Source organism: Ascaphus truei, chromosome 5, assembly GCF_040206685.1.
Source record: "Ascaphus truei isolate aAscTru1 chromosome 5, aAscTru1.hap1, whole genome shotgun sequence".
Lineage (NCBI taxonomy): Eukaryota > Metazoa > Chordata > Amphibia > Anura > Ascaphidae > Ascaphus > Ascaphus truei.
Window position 1 is genome coordinate 126705029 of NC_134487.1, and position 16647 is coordinate 126721675.

Below are 16647 nucleotides of genomic sequence, written 5' to 3' on the forward strand. Positions count from 1 at the left end.
GTTGGGAAAAAAATATTTCCCAAAAAAAATAAAAAAAAGCTGAGCAGCGTGGATTGCTGCTTTAATTTCAGTCCTGTGTTGCGGTCCGTATCTGGGAAGCAGTCCATAAACAGTGAGGAAGAGACAAACAGAGATTTTGGGAGACAAAATAGCAACCACATCACCTCCCTGATACAGTGTCAACTTTTAAAATGCAACTCACTAGATTTTGAGATTTATTTTTATTTTGCTGCAAGTTAATTTTGAGTGCGGGTTTAAAGTGATGATTAGTGATGTTCAGCAGAACAAATTCTTATGAGAATTGCATGTAATACGGTCTCTATGGTCAAGAAAATACATTTTTTGTGGTTTTGCTTTTGTCACCCAGACGACAGATAAAGAAGCTCCCGGTTTAGTGCTAATGCAAGACTTGGCTTTCCTAAGCGGATTTCCAGCAACATTCAAAGACACAGAGCAATTAAGAACAAAACTGCCTGAGAATTTGTCAACAAAAATTAAACTGGTAAGCAAATCCTTTAGTTACAGTAATATCGAGCTGTATTACACCATTCTAATAGCTGTGAAAGCTATTAGAAGAGAGGCTGAATAGACAATATAAACATGCACACAAATACACACAAGCTTTTATAACTATTAAAGTCCCTTCTTTACATAGGACAGTAAAGTATAAAATAGTACAATGGTTATGGAATTACAAAGGCTCTTATATTATAAAGTGTGATGGTGCCGGGGCGATCTCATGGAAAGCCCCATTTACGCAAATATGGCTTTCTGTGAAATATCGCTGGATCGTTGCTAGCGCACTTTAAAGAATAAAGGCTGAAGTGCTGATTTAGATACAGTAGTCATAGAAGTTGAGGACAACACAGCATTGAAGGTACAACCAATTTGAAATAGTAACAAAAGATGTATGTTTAACAGACTAAACTTGACACCATTTTTTTTTAATTGATTTTTGAAGTGTATCCTGGAAATGTTGGCAAACATAAGTATGTGTTTTTACTGCCCTTTTCTCTGTTATTTTGACCAGTTTTTCGAATTAGCCAATGGGATATGAATAACTTGAGGTTCAGACTGGCCCACTGGGTACCCAGAGAATTCCTTGGTGGGCCCTGTCACCAGGTGTGGGCATCAAAGTCTCGTTTCCCTAAATGATTGGGGGTTCTTGGGTAGACGTAGGAGTGAATCTCCCATGTTGGTCTGTCTGGGAGTGCGGTTATAAGGAGAATGTGTTTTATCAAGATTTATAAATGTAGCCAGTTTAATTGTATCTATTGATAACCCAACATATCCCATTATAACTCATAATGTCACAGAGTTTCCATAGGATTAAAAAATAATGCTGACCCACTATAGTGCAATATATCCTAACTAGAGATGGGCGAATCTTTCACCGAGATTGGCAGTCGCCTCAAATTTGCCAGTTCCTCTCAGCTGCACATATTCCCAGTTCAGTCTCAAAAAGGCACATTAATTTTTTTTTTTTGTATCATTGGATATTCGCGATGAAATTCGAAAAACAAATGTTTCCAAAAAACAATTTTTTGGCAAATTCACGTTGTGAGGAGTATAAATAGTGGTGCAGCCTCGGGTCTCAGTCATTGTATTCTTGGGTTTGGCTTGTTGTGGGTAATTTACTAGGTGGCTGCTGCTGTTGTGGTAGTCTGACCATGACTGCTCCAAAGAACGTAATTGCCGAGGCTGGTACAGCCTCAAATGCTCATCCCTACTAACAACATGCCCGCAATACACGCATTGCATCCTCACAGAATGCCACGAGAAGAGATTCAATGGGTGTTCTGTGGCACCGGATCCTGTCCCCCTCTGAAGCCATCTCAATCTCACTTCCTGGCCCTGTCATCTCTCAGGTGGTGTTGAATGTGGGGGAAAGGAAGGGGGTTCTACAGGCGGGGAGATGGGCGGGGAAGCAACAGTGATACTTCTCACAGAAGGGGTGGGCCAAGGTGCCTGTCTGGGCCTAGTGTGCCATCGAGGAGAAGGAGCGGGTGACCTTTGGGGGCTGGTAGCTCTTCTACAATGAGCAGGAGGGGCACCAGGAGAGCCCACCCTGCCACCACTCGCATAAAAAAAAATTGCTCTCTCTCTGCTTGCTGTCCCACTTACTGCCTGTTCTCCTCCTGTGCCTGCCTTTCCCTTTTACCTCCATAAAAGGTCCCTACCTGCCTTCCTACCCAACACACCTTGCTCCCTTCCTTCACAATCGCACAATGTTAATAAGAACAGTGAGAAAGTTAGCGGGGCCTGGCACACGTGCGCTCGAAATACATTTCTAAAATTCAAAACACATCTTTATACTATATTAGTGAAAGCACTGTATGCCTGCCTGGATGTCCGGTGTCCCTAGGGGAAATCTCATTGGTCCCTTGGCCTGCCCCCGCACACCTCTCATTGGCCTGAGGCGGAGTGACGGGCCAAAGGACACACAAGGACACACACACACGGACGGGGACACACACACACGGACACGGACGGGGACACACACACACAATCCCCTCCCGGTGCCCCTCACTCTCCCCCGTCAGCTGGACCGCACCTCAACTTCCACACACCCCCCACCCTCCCTGTGCCCGAACTTACCCGGAGTCCCGTGTACACACACACACACACACACATTCCCAACCCCCCCCCCCCAAGCTCACACACACCTCACCCCCCCCAAGCTCATCCCCCCCAAGCTCACACCCCCCCACCCCCCCAAGCTCACACCCCGGCGCCGCTACAGTCAGCGGGGGAGCGGAGCGAGCGCCCGGGACACACGCGGGGGAGCGGCCACAACACGCGGCCTCCCATCCACGTGGAAGCGGCCGGATGAGTGAGGCAGCGGCCGGATGAGTGAGGCAGCGGCCGAATGAGTGAGGCAGCGGCCGGATGAGTGAGGCAGCGGCCGGATGAGTGAGGCAGCGGCAGGACGGGTGAGCTCCCCCCCCTCCACATGCTACGTGTACGTGCTGCTCTTGCCCCTCCGCTCCCGGCTCCCCCCTGTCACCGCGTGACAGGCCGCGGGACGTGAGATGGGAGGGGGGATGCCCCTCCGCTCCCGGCTCCCCCCTGTCACCGCGTGACAGGCCGCGGGACGTGAGATGGGAGGGGGGGTGCCCCTCCGCTCCCGGCTCCCCCCTGTCACCGCGTGACAGGCCGCGGGACGTGAGATGGGAGGGGGGATGCCCCTCCGCTCCCGGCTCCCCCCTGTCACCGCGTGACAGGCCGCGGGACGTGAGATGGGAGGGGGGATGCCCCCCCGCTCCCGGCTCCCCCCTGTCACCGCGTGACAGGCCGCGGGACGTGAGATGGGAGGGGGGATGCCCCTCCGGTCCCGGCTCCCCCCTGTCGCCGCGGGACGTGAGATGGGAGGGGGGATGCCCCTCCGGTCCCGGCTCCCCCCTAGGCCGCGGGACGTGAGATGGGAGGGGGGATGCCCCTCCGGTCCCGGCTCCCCCCTGTCACCGCGTGACAGGCTGCGGGACGTGAGATGGGAGGGGGGATGCCCCTCCGGTCCCGGCTCCCCCCTGTCACCGCGTGACAGGCCGCGGGACGTGAGATGGGAGGGGGGATGCCCCTCCGGTCCCGGCTCCCCCCTGTCACCGCGTGACAGACCGCGGGACGTGAGATGGGAGGGGGGATGCCCCTCCGGTCCCCGCTTCACCTTCTCCCCACCATTGTCCCCGCTGCCTGCGCAGGAGGAGGGGGGGGGGGAGCGGGTGTTGGTGCTGGTGTGTGTAATTGTGTGAGACTGTGTGTGAGTGTCTGTGACTGTGTGTGACAGTGTGTGTAAGTGTTTCACAGTGTGAGAGTGTGTGAGTGTGTGTAAGTCTGTGTAAGTGTCTATGACTGTGTGAAACTGTTTGAAAGTGTGTGTGACTGTGTGTGAGTGTGTGTAACTGTCTGTGATTGTCTGTAACTGTGTGTGTGTGTGTGTGTGTGTGGTGCACTGTGCAGTGTGAGCAATGAGCAGTGTGTCAGTGTGTGCAGTGTGAGCAATGACCACTGTGTGTGCAGTGTGCAGTGTGTGTCACTGTGAGCAGTGTGTGTGCAGTGTGTGCAGTGTATGCAGTGTGTGCAGTGTGAGCAATGAGCAGTGTGTGTGCACTGTGTGCAGTGTGACCAATGAGCAGTGTGTGTGCAGTATGCAGTGTGTGCAGTGTGCAGTGTGCAGTGTGACCAATGAGCAGTGTGTGTCAGTCTGAGCAGTGTGTGTGCAGTGTGCAGTGTGACCATTGAGCAGTGTGTGTGCAGTATGCAGTGTGTGTCAGTGTGTGCAGTGTGAGCAGTGTGTGTGCAGTGTGTCAGTGTGAGCAATGAGCTGTGTGTGTGTGTGTGTGTGTGTGTGTGTGTGCAGTGTGCAGTGTGTGTCACTGTGAGCTGTGTGTGTGCAGTGTGCGTCAGTGCGACCAATGAGCAGTGTGTGTGCAGTGTGCAGTGTGAACAATGAGCAGTGCGTGTCAGTGTGAGCACGGTTCACATCCCGGGCAACGCCGGGTCTCTCAGCTTGTCTAATATAAAAATGAGTCTGCGGATTAAATGAAAATTGAGCGTGTGACTGTCAATCGTGAATGTTCCCATCAAAAGAAATATGCATTCTCCATTCGGAGACCATTTTTTGTAAATGTGTGAGAAAGTTTAAGGGCCAAAGGATGGTTGGATGCGTTTTAGTCGCCCATGGCATATTTTGCCATGAAATACTTTTCCTTTGCTGTGTTTCAGCCACTTGGTGGAGCTCTTGTCCTTTCAAATAATATTTTATTTAAAACCGCAGCCAATACGAGCATACAATGTTAATATCTTCCCCCAAGCCAGGCCTAGTCTGTTTTATTATTATTTTGTATTTCTAGTGTTAAGAAAATCAGGGGTTTTTTTTTCTCTGTCTGAGGTCACCATGTTAAATTAAAGACTGCACTGGGCTCTGGAGTGTTTCGTTTTAACTTTGCGGATATTTAATATTTCAAATGCTTTTTTCTCCTGAACAAAGTATCAAATTAAAAACAAAAAAAGCATTGGCCCAGGCGGCTGCTTTAAGGAATTTAGGAGCAGGATAGATTTTCTAGGGGGGGCGCGGCGGTTACAGAGACCCCGCGCTCTTCCCCAAGTCATTTCAATTAAATGTCGGGGGAGGCGTGAGGCCTCTAACTCCCTTACCTGCGCTCTGTTGGCTCTTCAGCAACGTGTCGCCATGGCAGCGTGGCGTCAAATGACGTGACATTTGACGCCGCGTCATAGGAGAGGGGCGGGGGCATGAGCGCTGGGGCTGCCAGGCAGGGAGGCGCAGCTAAGAAACTTTGGGCACCCCTGCTGTACAGTATATGCTGGGAGCGCAGTACTGACTGACTAGGCAGGCACTGCAGCGACCGACAAACTTGCAGCCCATCTAGCTTTGCAGTAGCAAACATGATGGGGTGAGATTTTCCCATTTGCCACAGTGACTGACCGGTGAGTCAGCACTATGCTGGCAGCATATACAGCACAGCTTTGGCACACAATATGTGCGCCAGAAGTTCAAAATTTGGCACCCATGATATTTGAGTCCTGATTTAAAGGAGCACTCCTGGCAACACTTATTTTTTCTGTGTGTATATTTCTATAGGTTTTAATTTCAGCTCCGGGGGCCACCTGCTTCCTGAGATTACCTGCGTAGGTGCTGCCGGTAGGAGCCCCGGCTGGGTTCACAACATGATGGTTTAAAAGTCCTGCGGGCCAACAGGAAGTCGCAACGCCATCCCTTGGGTCTTCCTGTTGGCGCACGTGACACGGGAGCTTTAAACTGCGCAGAGATCCCGGCAGCACCTATGCAGGTAAGTATCTCGGGAGGCAGGGTGTCCCCGGAGCTGAACTTAACGCAGTTCTCCTCCAGTTATCCCCTGCTTCTAAGCTATTTAAAAAAAAAATTTTAAATAGTGTATAGTCAGGAGTGCTTATTTGTAGCAGCAATCCCGACTGCTCAGTTTTTGGTTTGTTTTTTACAGGATGGGAACCTGGGGATCCCGGAGAGGGACCATACCATTTTATTTATTTTTTGCTCCGGTGTCCGCCTGGTTCTTGAGATACACTCCGGTAAAGGTGCAGTGTTTCAGTCCCCTCAAGCTATATTTGCATAACAGATTTGATAGGGCAATGTTGACCTGCATTAAAGATCACCTTTAGGATAATAGTGATCGTTTTTGTGTGTTAAATCTTGTCCGTTTTCTAAAACAAAATATGCATAAAATCACCATATATAAGGATTTCATGATGATTATTGTTTTTCATTTGCAGGAACACTGAAGGGAGGGTGGGTGAATGTTTGGTTATTGTTTTTGTGGATTGTTTTTTTCTCCATGCTTGTGGGGGGAAAAAACCAGGATTGTTCTCGCACTACCCCTACAACAGAACCACTTAGGCCTTGACCCCGCTGCCTATACAGCGGCGCTGTGGCGGACGCTGCACGGACGAGAGCCCTCCCCTCAATGGCGCCGGCCCGCTGCGAGGGGGGGGCGCAGCGCTCGGGCGAGAGCTGCTCCTGCTCTCAATAGAATTGAGAGCAGGACTCGTGTCGAGCGATACGGCCCCCCGGCGGTTCAGCCAATGAGGGCGAACCTGCCGGGTGACATCATGGCCGCGCCCCCGTCACTCCCCCGCCACGCCCCCCCCCCCGGTCTCTCTTCCTGCACTGAGCTGCAGACCAGGTAATCGGCTGCACGCGCCGCCAATCTCGCAGGCGCGCGTTGCAGCGGAGATACCGGGGCCTTAGCCTTAGGAGTAGGGAGCGAGGGAGAGTGACACATAGCAATGTAGCAACACAAACAGAAGGCAGAAGATAAGGGAGCTAAAATAACTGCAGTCTACATGAGGCTGCAACGTTGCTGTACAACTGCAATCACAATGCAAGTCCCTGATGCTTTCTCTTTCATTTGTAATGAATATTAGTGTGGCGCATTGTCATTTTTATCTAAACCCGAGAAGCCATTGTAAGATGTTGTTTTATTTGGGTCTTTAAAATGTTCTGTGTTAGAATAGTTCGGAGATTTGCCATGAAATTTAATAGGTTTCATATATACGCCTTCGCTTGCCCAGTTGCTCTTCCTGGATAGCAGAAGAATCAATGCCAGATAAAGTGGAATAGTATACCAGTGTCAGCTGCCACTGCAGATATTGTCCGTTAGGTTCAATGCAAATGTCGTTCTGTTTTTAGAAGGCTATCAGATGCCATTTCTCGCTGCCACGCAGCTAAAGGAGAGATCTCGGTCCCGAGTAACGGCCTCCTTGTGTTTGATGCTGCCATTTGTGCTCTCTGCTGGGTGCTTCTCTGCAACAAGAGGAAATATTTTGGGTATAATATCTTACAGGCCCAGATTGGAAATGTACTGTGAGAATTAGACCTGGTCTCCGTGTTTAGGTGGGTAAGAGGTTGTTTTTGACCCTTTTATTAAACACCTCAGATACCAGTTGTTGGCTCCTCCACGCCGTCCTGGTTTTACGCTTAATATGTTTCAGTTATGTGCGTTAGATTATTCTAATAACCGAATAATCAAAAAGCCATCTGCGACTGGGGCGCTGAAACACGCTGTAACTCAGCGAGCGCAGTAATAACCAGATACTGGTCTGTTCTAAGGGGATTGTTACTAGAAATGGGCAAAAGTTCACATTGCTCAGAATTTCAGCAATTGTGGGCCACAATTTAGCATAAATTGCAGTATATAAAGGACCATGTGACCGTGCATATTGATTTTTAATGCGTGGCAAATTTATAGTAATTATGAAGATTGCCGACTTTAAAAAAAAAAAAAAAAAAAAAATAATTAAAGGAAAATTTAACCAGATTTGTTTACTTTTGTGAAAAATTAGCAGAGTTCTGATTTTTACAATCAAAGCTGTTAGTTTTTTCATATTTTTTTTTTTTTGGACTCAGACTTGTTGGTGAAACATTTAAGTTGTCCGAAAAAATGAAAACCGTCAAATTAAAAAATGCTGTTTAGATTAAACATAGACTGAGTGATGATGCTGGCTTGTGGTTCTAAGCAATGGTTTCCTGATAGTATTTTATTTTATTTTATTTATAAAATATTTTACCAGGAAGTAATGCATTGAAAGTTACCTCTCGTTTTCAAGTATGTCCTGGGCACAGAGTAAAACAAATAATACATGGTTACAAGTACAGTTACATAAATGAACAAGGTATACATTATAAACAAGACATTGCATGCACAGTTAAAGAAAATATATATTATGAGCGTATGAAACAGTTACAGACCAGGTTAAAATGTGAGACAGCCTTAGGTTTGAAAGAACTTAAACTGGTGGTGGATGTGAGAGTCTCTGGTAGGTTGTTCCAGTTTTGGGGTGCATGGTAGGAGAAGGAGGAACGTCCGGACACTTTGTTGAGCCTTGGGACCATGAACAGTCTTTTGGAGTCTGATCTCAGGTGATAAGTGCTGCAAGTGGTAGGGGTGAGGAGCTTGTTCAGATAGCTGGGTAGCTTGCCCATGAAGAATTTAAAGGTAAGACAGGAAAGGTGAACTTTGCGCCTAGACTCTAGTGATGACCTATCTAGTTCTTTGAGCATATCGCAGTGATGTGTGTTGTAGTTGCATTGGAGAACAAAACGACAAATTGAATTGTAGAGGGTGTCAAGTTTGCCAAGGTGGGTTTGAGGTGCTGAGCCATATACTATGTCTCCATAGTCAATAATTGGCATTAGCATGTGCTGTGCGATACGCTTTCTGACCAGGAGACATAGGGAGGATTTTTTCCTGTAAAGTACCCCTAGTTTGGCATAGGTCTTGGTTGTCAGGGTATCAATGTGCATCCCGAATGTTAAGTGGGAGTCAAACCATAAGCCCAGGTATTTAAAACTAGTGACAGGGGTTAGGGTGGTAGCAGGGCTGAGTGTGATTGACCGTTGGGGTGCCCCATGACATAGCTACTAAGTTGAGGGTCAGCACGCCACATGCCCACTCACTTAGTATCTACGTCTTGCCCTTTCGCACATTTACAATAGGAGTTAATGCTCGTCTCTCCCCGGGGAGTGGTGAACATGATCTGAATGGAAGAGGAGGACTCTGTGACATCCCGCTCACGTGATCACTAGGTCATAGGGTTTTATTAAATTTTCCAGCCGTTCCATCGCCGTTGATTTCTGGAATGAACACCAATCAGAAAGCTAGATTACTGATTGCTCTCATTGTTCTCGTTGTTCACATTTTTTTAGCCTACTCTGTATTAGTCAATTGTTGAAGTGCCAGTAAAGAGTAAGACCTATTTGGTTGCTGAGCAGTCTTGGGATAATCTTTTTAGTTCACATTTTTTAAAGTTTCTTATTTGTGTGCTTCCTGTATATGAAATATAGGTCGTGCAAAATCATGCTCAAAGCATTTCCCAAATATTTGTAATATTGTCTCCTTTTTCCCCACTGTAATTGTAGAATGTGAGTTAGTAAGTTCCTAAATAAAGATCATACTCCATGGCAGCAGCTTCGCTGAGTTTCTTGTTCTCAGTCTGGTATACTGGGATGCATTGCTGTGCCACACAGACTGTCCTTTCATCAGAAGATGGTGTCTTAGATGATGATCTAAGGTTTTTCACATTTTTGGAATGGCTGACCTCATATATCATAAGAGTCACAGTACTGACGGCTCTAAAACTGTCCAAAGCGTGACAGGAGAGCTCCAGTTACATCAAGAACAGTGGCTGCTGGATATTACACTTACAAAGAGACATATGGAAATATTAACACTTTTCATGCTGGTAGCACAGAATGGTCACAGGACTCTCCAGTGCTCAAGTTGTTATGAATACGTTGTGTAGAGCCACACAAACAATGTCTCATGAATGACCAGAGTTCAAAGTAATATTGAGGGCTTTAAAGCGGCAATCCAAGCTGGCAATTTTTTAATCGTTTTTTTTTTTTTTAAACATAGGATTAAAGCAGTGGGTCTCTGGAGCTGAGCCCCATTAATTTTGGCTCTGGGAGACCCCTGCTTCCAGAGATATCTCCTTAGGTGGTGTCGATAGCCACTCCAGCTCGCTAGCTGAGTTCGTGTAATGGCAGAGTTTCAAAACTCCTGCACCCTACAGACCAATAGGAAGCTGTGACGTCATCAGGTTCGGCATTCTCGGGGCCCGCACGACGCGGGAGCTTTTGAAACTTTAGCGAGATACCAACACCCGCTTTTGGAGGTCTGTATCTCGGGAAGCAGGGGGTCCCCGGAGCTGATATTAATGTGGTTCAGCTCCGTAGGCCCCCTGCATCAGCCTATATTTAAAAAAAACAGTAATATAAAAAAGCATGAATTGCTCCTTTTAAGAAGTCCTGGTATATTTGCTCCCTTTACACCATAATAAAACCAATAACTGATCAAGAAGGAGCTAATCCTTCTGGGGTAGTCATATTGCTAGTTTATCTGGTTTAGATGCTTGTATGGCACCAATAAAACACAGAAAAAATAAATATTTGCTCTCTGCAGGGTGAGAGCCTGCTGAACAAGTTTTTGGGGTAGTTGCATGTGTGTAGCCGTATTAACCATCATGCTAATTTGCAGAGGGTAGAATAATATGTACTCCCTGCAATAAACTGGTTTCATGGCTTACTTTTTTTTATATCTTTTTGTATTTTGTTAAATCTTTTGGAAATCATGCGAAGAAGTTAACTATTGTGTGTTTGTCTTTGTTCTTTTTTTTTTTTTTTGTGTGTGTGTGAATCTTCATTTTTGCTGCATTAACCTATAGTGATAAACATATGACTAATATAATATTATACAGAAAATTATCAAGTCAATCTAATTGCATACAGCAAAGATGAAAAAAGATTAATAAAAAGTAAAAAAAAACAATTTGAATCACATCCACATGTCTCCTAAGGTCCACAAACCTGCCTTCCCCAATAGGCACACAGGTCTAACCACATAAGAATATTCTATGTAAATTATATTATATTTGTAATTACTTTTTCTGTTTTCCTTGCAGTTACAGCTATATTCTGAAGCAAGTGTAGCACTTTTGCAACTGAATAACCCCAAGGGTTTTCACGATTTAAACATACAAGCAAAGAAGAATATGACTATAGATGGAAACGAGCTAACTCTAAATCCAGCATACTTGCTCTGGGATCTCAGTGCTGTTAGTCAGGTAAGTCATGAAAGTAAGTCGTTGCTTTTATTAGTGGAAGACCAGCCTGGATATTATACTGTCTGCGTATGTGACCAAGAAGAGAATACAATCTGTTCACTGACAACTACCTTGAAATTAATTGGAGCCCAAAGGTCACCGTTCTTTTTTTCACGCCTGGCAAATCTACATTACTCAACCGGAAGGTCACCCAGCGTGCCGTAACCTTTCTGTAAGAGATAACTACTGTAGGCTAATATATCTGGGACATTGTGTGAAGCCAAAAAAAAGTAATGTCTTATTTATTATATTGCTGGCAAATGAAATTTTGGTGTGACTATCAAAACGTTGACTTTGCTTACGCTGTTTAGTGTCTCACCTTCAGCCACTTTTGTGGAGTGCCAACTTTGTCCCGCGACAGTACAAGTGGGATGTTAAGCAAATCTCTTAATCTCGTTGTTTTTTTCCCAGACGTACTTGAAAATTATATTTATTTCAAACGATATGTTTGTTAAATTTTTTGGAAGCATTTGTTACACTGTGAGAACAACATTGTGTTTTTAATAGAGATGTATACATATAGCCCCAGCACGCAACAATAGAAGCAATGGACAATAGTCAATTACAGTAAGTCAAAGGTGTATCTGAAAAATATTTAAACAGCTATACATAGAACCCAATAGCAGGGTATTGAGACAACATCTCCTGTAGAGACAACCACACCAAGGAGGGAGTGGGATGGGGGGGGGGGGGGGGGAGAAACAAGGGCAAAATAATAAAAAACACAAAAGGGGAGAAAACAATATATACGTGCAATACACGTAATGAATGAGGGTAATAAAATATTAGGGGTGTCCCAGATCAGGGATCTGACGAAGTAGTTCGCTACGAAACGCGTAGAATTGTGTTTGTACTGGACACTCTACTGCAATCATCACCGTGCTTTGGACCCTCCACACGCTGCCTGTGGGACCCCATTTCCATCGCTTTTCACCTAATTGACCGGTGTGGACTCGTGACTGAGGTGATGTCAGTGCCCCGATTAACGATCACAACGGGGAGGAGGTTTATTGCTTCCAGACGGGTCCCAGCTAGAGTGGATCCATCGGTTTAGGAGAGTTTGCTCCATTGATTTCTTCATCTGTAACCCTGTGGGTACTATGTTACTGACATTGCTACAAATTGTGACTGGATATACTTGCAGCAACTGGGGTTAAGGTTTTCTGCCTAGACCAGAAGGTGTATTCTGAAGGATCCTCACGAAGCAAGTCCTCTACTTCCTGAGTGGTAACATGTACCCTAAACATGCCCTGCTTTTTTGACTTGAGTTTTCTTGTATGTGAAATCATTTACATTTTAATATTGTTACAATATAATAACTTTTTTACACTTTAGCGCTTTGTTTTTTCTCTTTTACAATGTAACAAATGTACCTGTTTAGCCACGGAGAATCTTTTAAATAGTAGCTGATTAGTATCAGATCCTTTGTCTGCTTGGCTACATGCAGAGGCAATTTGTGCATAGCACTTTACATAGGGCTCCCGTTTTTTGGCTATTTTTAGAAGCCACAGTGGATCAATAGTTAAATGTCTGTGGTCAGTAGCACTGCTTTTTGACACTAATATATATATGCTGTGTATATATAAAGAAACAGGAACAAGTCCTAGTATCAGTGTTCAAAGTCCACAAGACCAATATGCAATATATACCACTTGAAAGATATACACATTTTCTTGAAGACAGATCTCATAAGCCTCTGTGTGTACCTCTGACTGGATGTGCATGTATGCTCATATGTGGGGATAAATAAGCAAGATTCTATGGTGTATGTAGGACCAGATGACTGTGAGCAAATGGCTATATCCAATTGGAAAAGGTCGCCCTAGAGCAGCACCCAAATGAACAGTCCAATCTCCTGAAGTATAAACGGAGAAAAAGAGAATACTCACGGTGTGCAGGCAATCCATCCCAATGCGTGCATCACGCCTAACGTGTAGTAGAAGGAATGCCAAATGGAAAAAGCGGCGCACAGCTGCAATACAAATTGGGGCTAGAACACCAAAAATCTATGATAAAATCACCTTTATTCCGTGGTGGATAACGTGGAGTACAGGTAGACATCACACAGTCCCTGTGGTCTAGAGGTACAGAATTTAACTAGCATATGAAAGGTCCTGGGTTCGATTCCTGTATGATATGGTATACTCGTTCTGCATTTTATTGCTCTTTTGATTACTTGAATATGAAGATTTTCTTGAGACTATTGGGGAAATTCACTGAGTGCTGATGATGTTAATTGCAGTTAATGTCAGATCGGGGTGCAATACCCCACGTCTCAGCTTAGTGAATCCCAGCACATTATTTTGTTTTGTAATAAAATTGGATGTATTTTCTCATCGTTTGTGTTTATCATTGGTGTGCAAATGAAAATGGGCATGGTAGTCGATGTGAATTACTCCCTTAAAAAAATTATAGATATAGAGATAGATATTTGGACTGACTTATCATGGAGACCAAGTGAGTAATGAGAATTTCTGTATTGTGGAGTGTAATGTAAATCTACTGTATTCTTAAAAAATATGCAAAGGAGAATGACTGTTGAATTTGTTATGACCGAGTATGCTATCCACTTGGCGATAATATAATTATTCTAGCTTTCAATGTTTCCACAGAAACCAATTGCTTTGGATTTTGTCTACCACTTTACACCTAATTCTTCATAGGCACTGTTTGTTTACAAGTAATAGCATGCTCTTGTATAGCGCTGCTAGTTTTACGTAGCGCTTTACAGAGACATTTTGCAGGCACAGGTCCCTGCTCCGTGGAGCTTACAATCTATGATTTTATATGCCTGAGGCACAGGGAGATAAAGTGACTTGCCCAAGGTCACAAGGAGTTGACACCGGGAATTGAACCAGGCTCCCCTGCTTCAAACTCTCAATGCCACTCACTAAGCCGCTCCTTCTCCGTGTGTGTGTGTGTGTGTGTGTGTGTGTGTGTGTGTGTGTGTGTGTGTGTGTGTGTGTGTGTGTGTGTGTGTGTGTGTGTGTGTGTGTGTGTGTGTGTGTCCAATAAAGAATATCACTTGTGAGCACATTCACATGTCTCAGACAGGTCTGCAACCCTGCCTTTCACCATTATCACCCAGCATACAGTGCTTCTACTGAAGCAAGGGATACTGGGACATTACATGCAAATGAGCATACAGTGTCACCTTTTGCTTTAAATCCATTTTTACATGGGACCCTTGTAAGCAAATGCTCTGCTGTTCACACAGCTTTTTAAGCACAGCATGGGATTGGATGCAAAGCCAATCAAACCACACATAGCTGTTTCGACCTTGTGGGTCTCATCAGTGTGAGGTTGGTTGTTCTGGTTTTGCAATTTTCATGGCTGGGTAGGTTTACCATACACATTTTAAGTTATGGTAGGTGACAAAAAACCTCCTCCGTTGGCATATAGCCAATAAAGAATATCACTTGTGAGCACATTCACGTGTGTGTGTGTGTGTGTGTGTGTGTGTGTGTGTGTGTGTGTGTGTGTGTGTGTGTGTGTGTGTGTGTGTGTGTGTGTGTGTGTGTGTGTGTATATATGTGTTGTGGGGTTTGAAGAAGGTATAAAAAAGAAGTAGCTTTTCCCAGTAAACAAAAGTCTGTTAATACATTTTTTTAATCATATGTAACTGACCCTTTTAAGTCGGACTCCCTAAGCACCTGACACGTCCCCGATGTCCCTTCCTAAATTGTTTCAAAGTCAAATAACTGTTCATTGCCATGAGACCAATGTTTAGGTCTTGTTTATATGTACTAAGCCTATCACTCCTCTCTGGAACACCAGTCCAGCCCATAGTCTAGATATATTTAACTCAAGATGGTTGCATAAACCCCATATTAAGTAGAGTCCGTAGCTATGTACATGATGGGTGCAATGCCTTGGTTACAGTCCTATTTTTCCACCATACCCTTTGGTATCACTACCTCCTTCCACTATGGAACATTTCCACCTCAAGCTTTCAACACGAATTCTCCATTAGTCCTTGGCATTTATCACATTGTAGATCAGAAAATAAAATCAGACTTGAAGGGTGGCAGCCATGAATGATGAACAAAGCCACTTGTGAATCTTCACTGATCCATATAGAAGGATCATTTCTCAAGGCGTTTAAGTAACCATTTCAATGCCAGGGAGGCATGCATACCTTGCCGAGTAACCTGTTCAATTAAATATTTATTCTACTTTTTTGCAAAGATGTTTTATTGTAGGAAGTAGGATTTTAAGAAGCTGAAGGTGTGGGACACATGCAAAAACACAGACAAAAATATTTGAGGGTATTATTTTTTCAATAGAATGAACACAAAAAACAGAGTTTATTTTGTTAAATATAAAATTAATTAAAAAGGATAAGATGAATCAAATCATTATTAACAAGGTCTCGTTACTTCTTTTTTTATTTTTAAGTGAAATAAAATGTGCACTAGACATGTCAAATCACTACTTCATGCAAGAAAATGGCAGCTGTGTTTGTACCTTCTCACAACAAAACGTAACAACCCGAGAGAAAAGGCTTGATAGAACATCGACAAAACAATGAGGTTTTTCTTAAACGCCTTCTAAGATGTCCTGTAGGATATTTATTAAAAATAAGTTGGTTTATTTTGCAATCTGTTAACTATATTCTCAAAATTCTGCATTTAAAGCTCAAGCAGGATGAAGACATATCAGCCAGTCGTTTTGAAGATAACGAAGAACTCCGATACTCTCTGAGATCAATAGAGAAGCACGCGCCTTGGGTGCGGCATATTTTCATTGTAACAAACGGCCAAATTCCATCCTGGCTAAACCTGGACAATCCACGCGTCACTGTTATAGCTCACAAGGTAAACGCTGGGTTTTATTTTTCGTGTTGCCGTCACTTTATAATTTATTTGGTACGGTTGTGATCATCTTGTAGATTATAAATCATAATGAGGATGAGGAACAAAGAATGACAAGCTGAGATATGTAGAAGGGGCGGCGTAGTGGTAATGGCAGATACTTTGGAGTAGTGAGTATAATCTGCTTTATCTGCCTGAACCTCATGCCCAAATAAATATAGAATATTGTATTGTGTTGGCCTGCGGAGCATCCATTTTATGTACAATAATACACTGCAGTGCTATGTTACATAATATGTTACTTGTACTGTACAGTATTTGTTTTTGGGGTAGGGAAGACTTTTAATTGGTATTACTTTAGATTCCAGTCATGGTATTTCTGTAGTAATTAATCCTCGGAACAGACCGTGAAATACTTGTAGTCTTCTTACTGTGAGATGCCGAGCAGCATCTAATCCTGACCAGTACTGTGAGATCGTCTGATGCTCTTAAAATTGTATTCAAATTCGTAAGCCAGCTACCCCCTCTGTCGCCCGTTACCTCCCGAAATCCAAGATGGCGCGCATGCATGTGCATCCACAGGCAAAGGAGCTTTTACAACAGCAAGGAGGAAACTTTACGGACAGTGAACAAGATTCAGAAGAAAACACTCAAATCACCACAAAAGTTTTTAAAGATC

General features: G+C 44.4%; 1 protein-coding gene across 2 annotated transcripts in view; it reads left to right on the top strand.

Moving 5' to 3' along the window:
* Positions 1-16647, top strand: part of GNPTAB (N-acetylglucosamine-1-phosphate transferase subunits alpha and beta) — a 69610-nt gene that overhangs the window by 20677 nt on the left and 32286 nt on the right. For both annotated transcript variants that reach the window (XM_075600638.1, XM_075600637.1), the window contains exons 7-9: positions 368-502; positions 10954-11115; positions 15792-15971. In XM_075600638.1, the coding sequence (XP_075456753.1) occupies positions 368-502; positions 10954-11115; positions 15792-15971 (477 nt within the window). The remainder of the gene's footprint in view (positions 1-367; positions 503-10953; positions 11116-15791; positions 15972-16647) is intronic.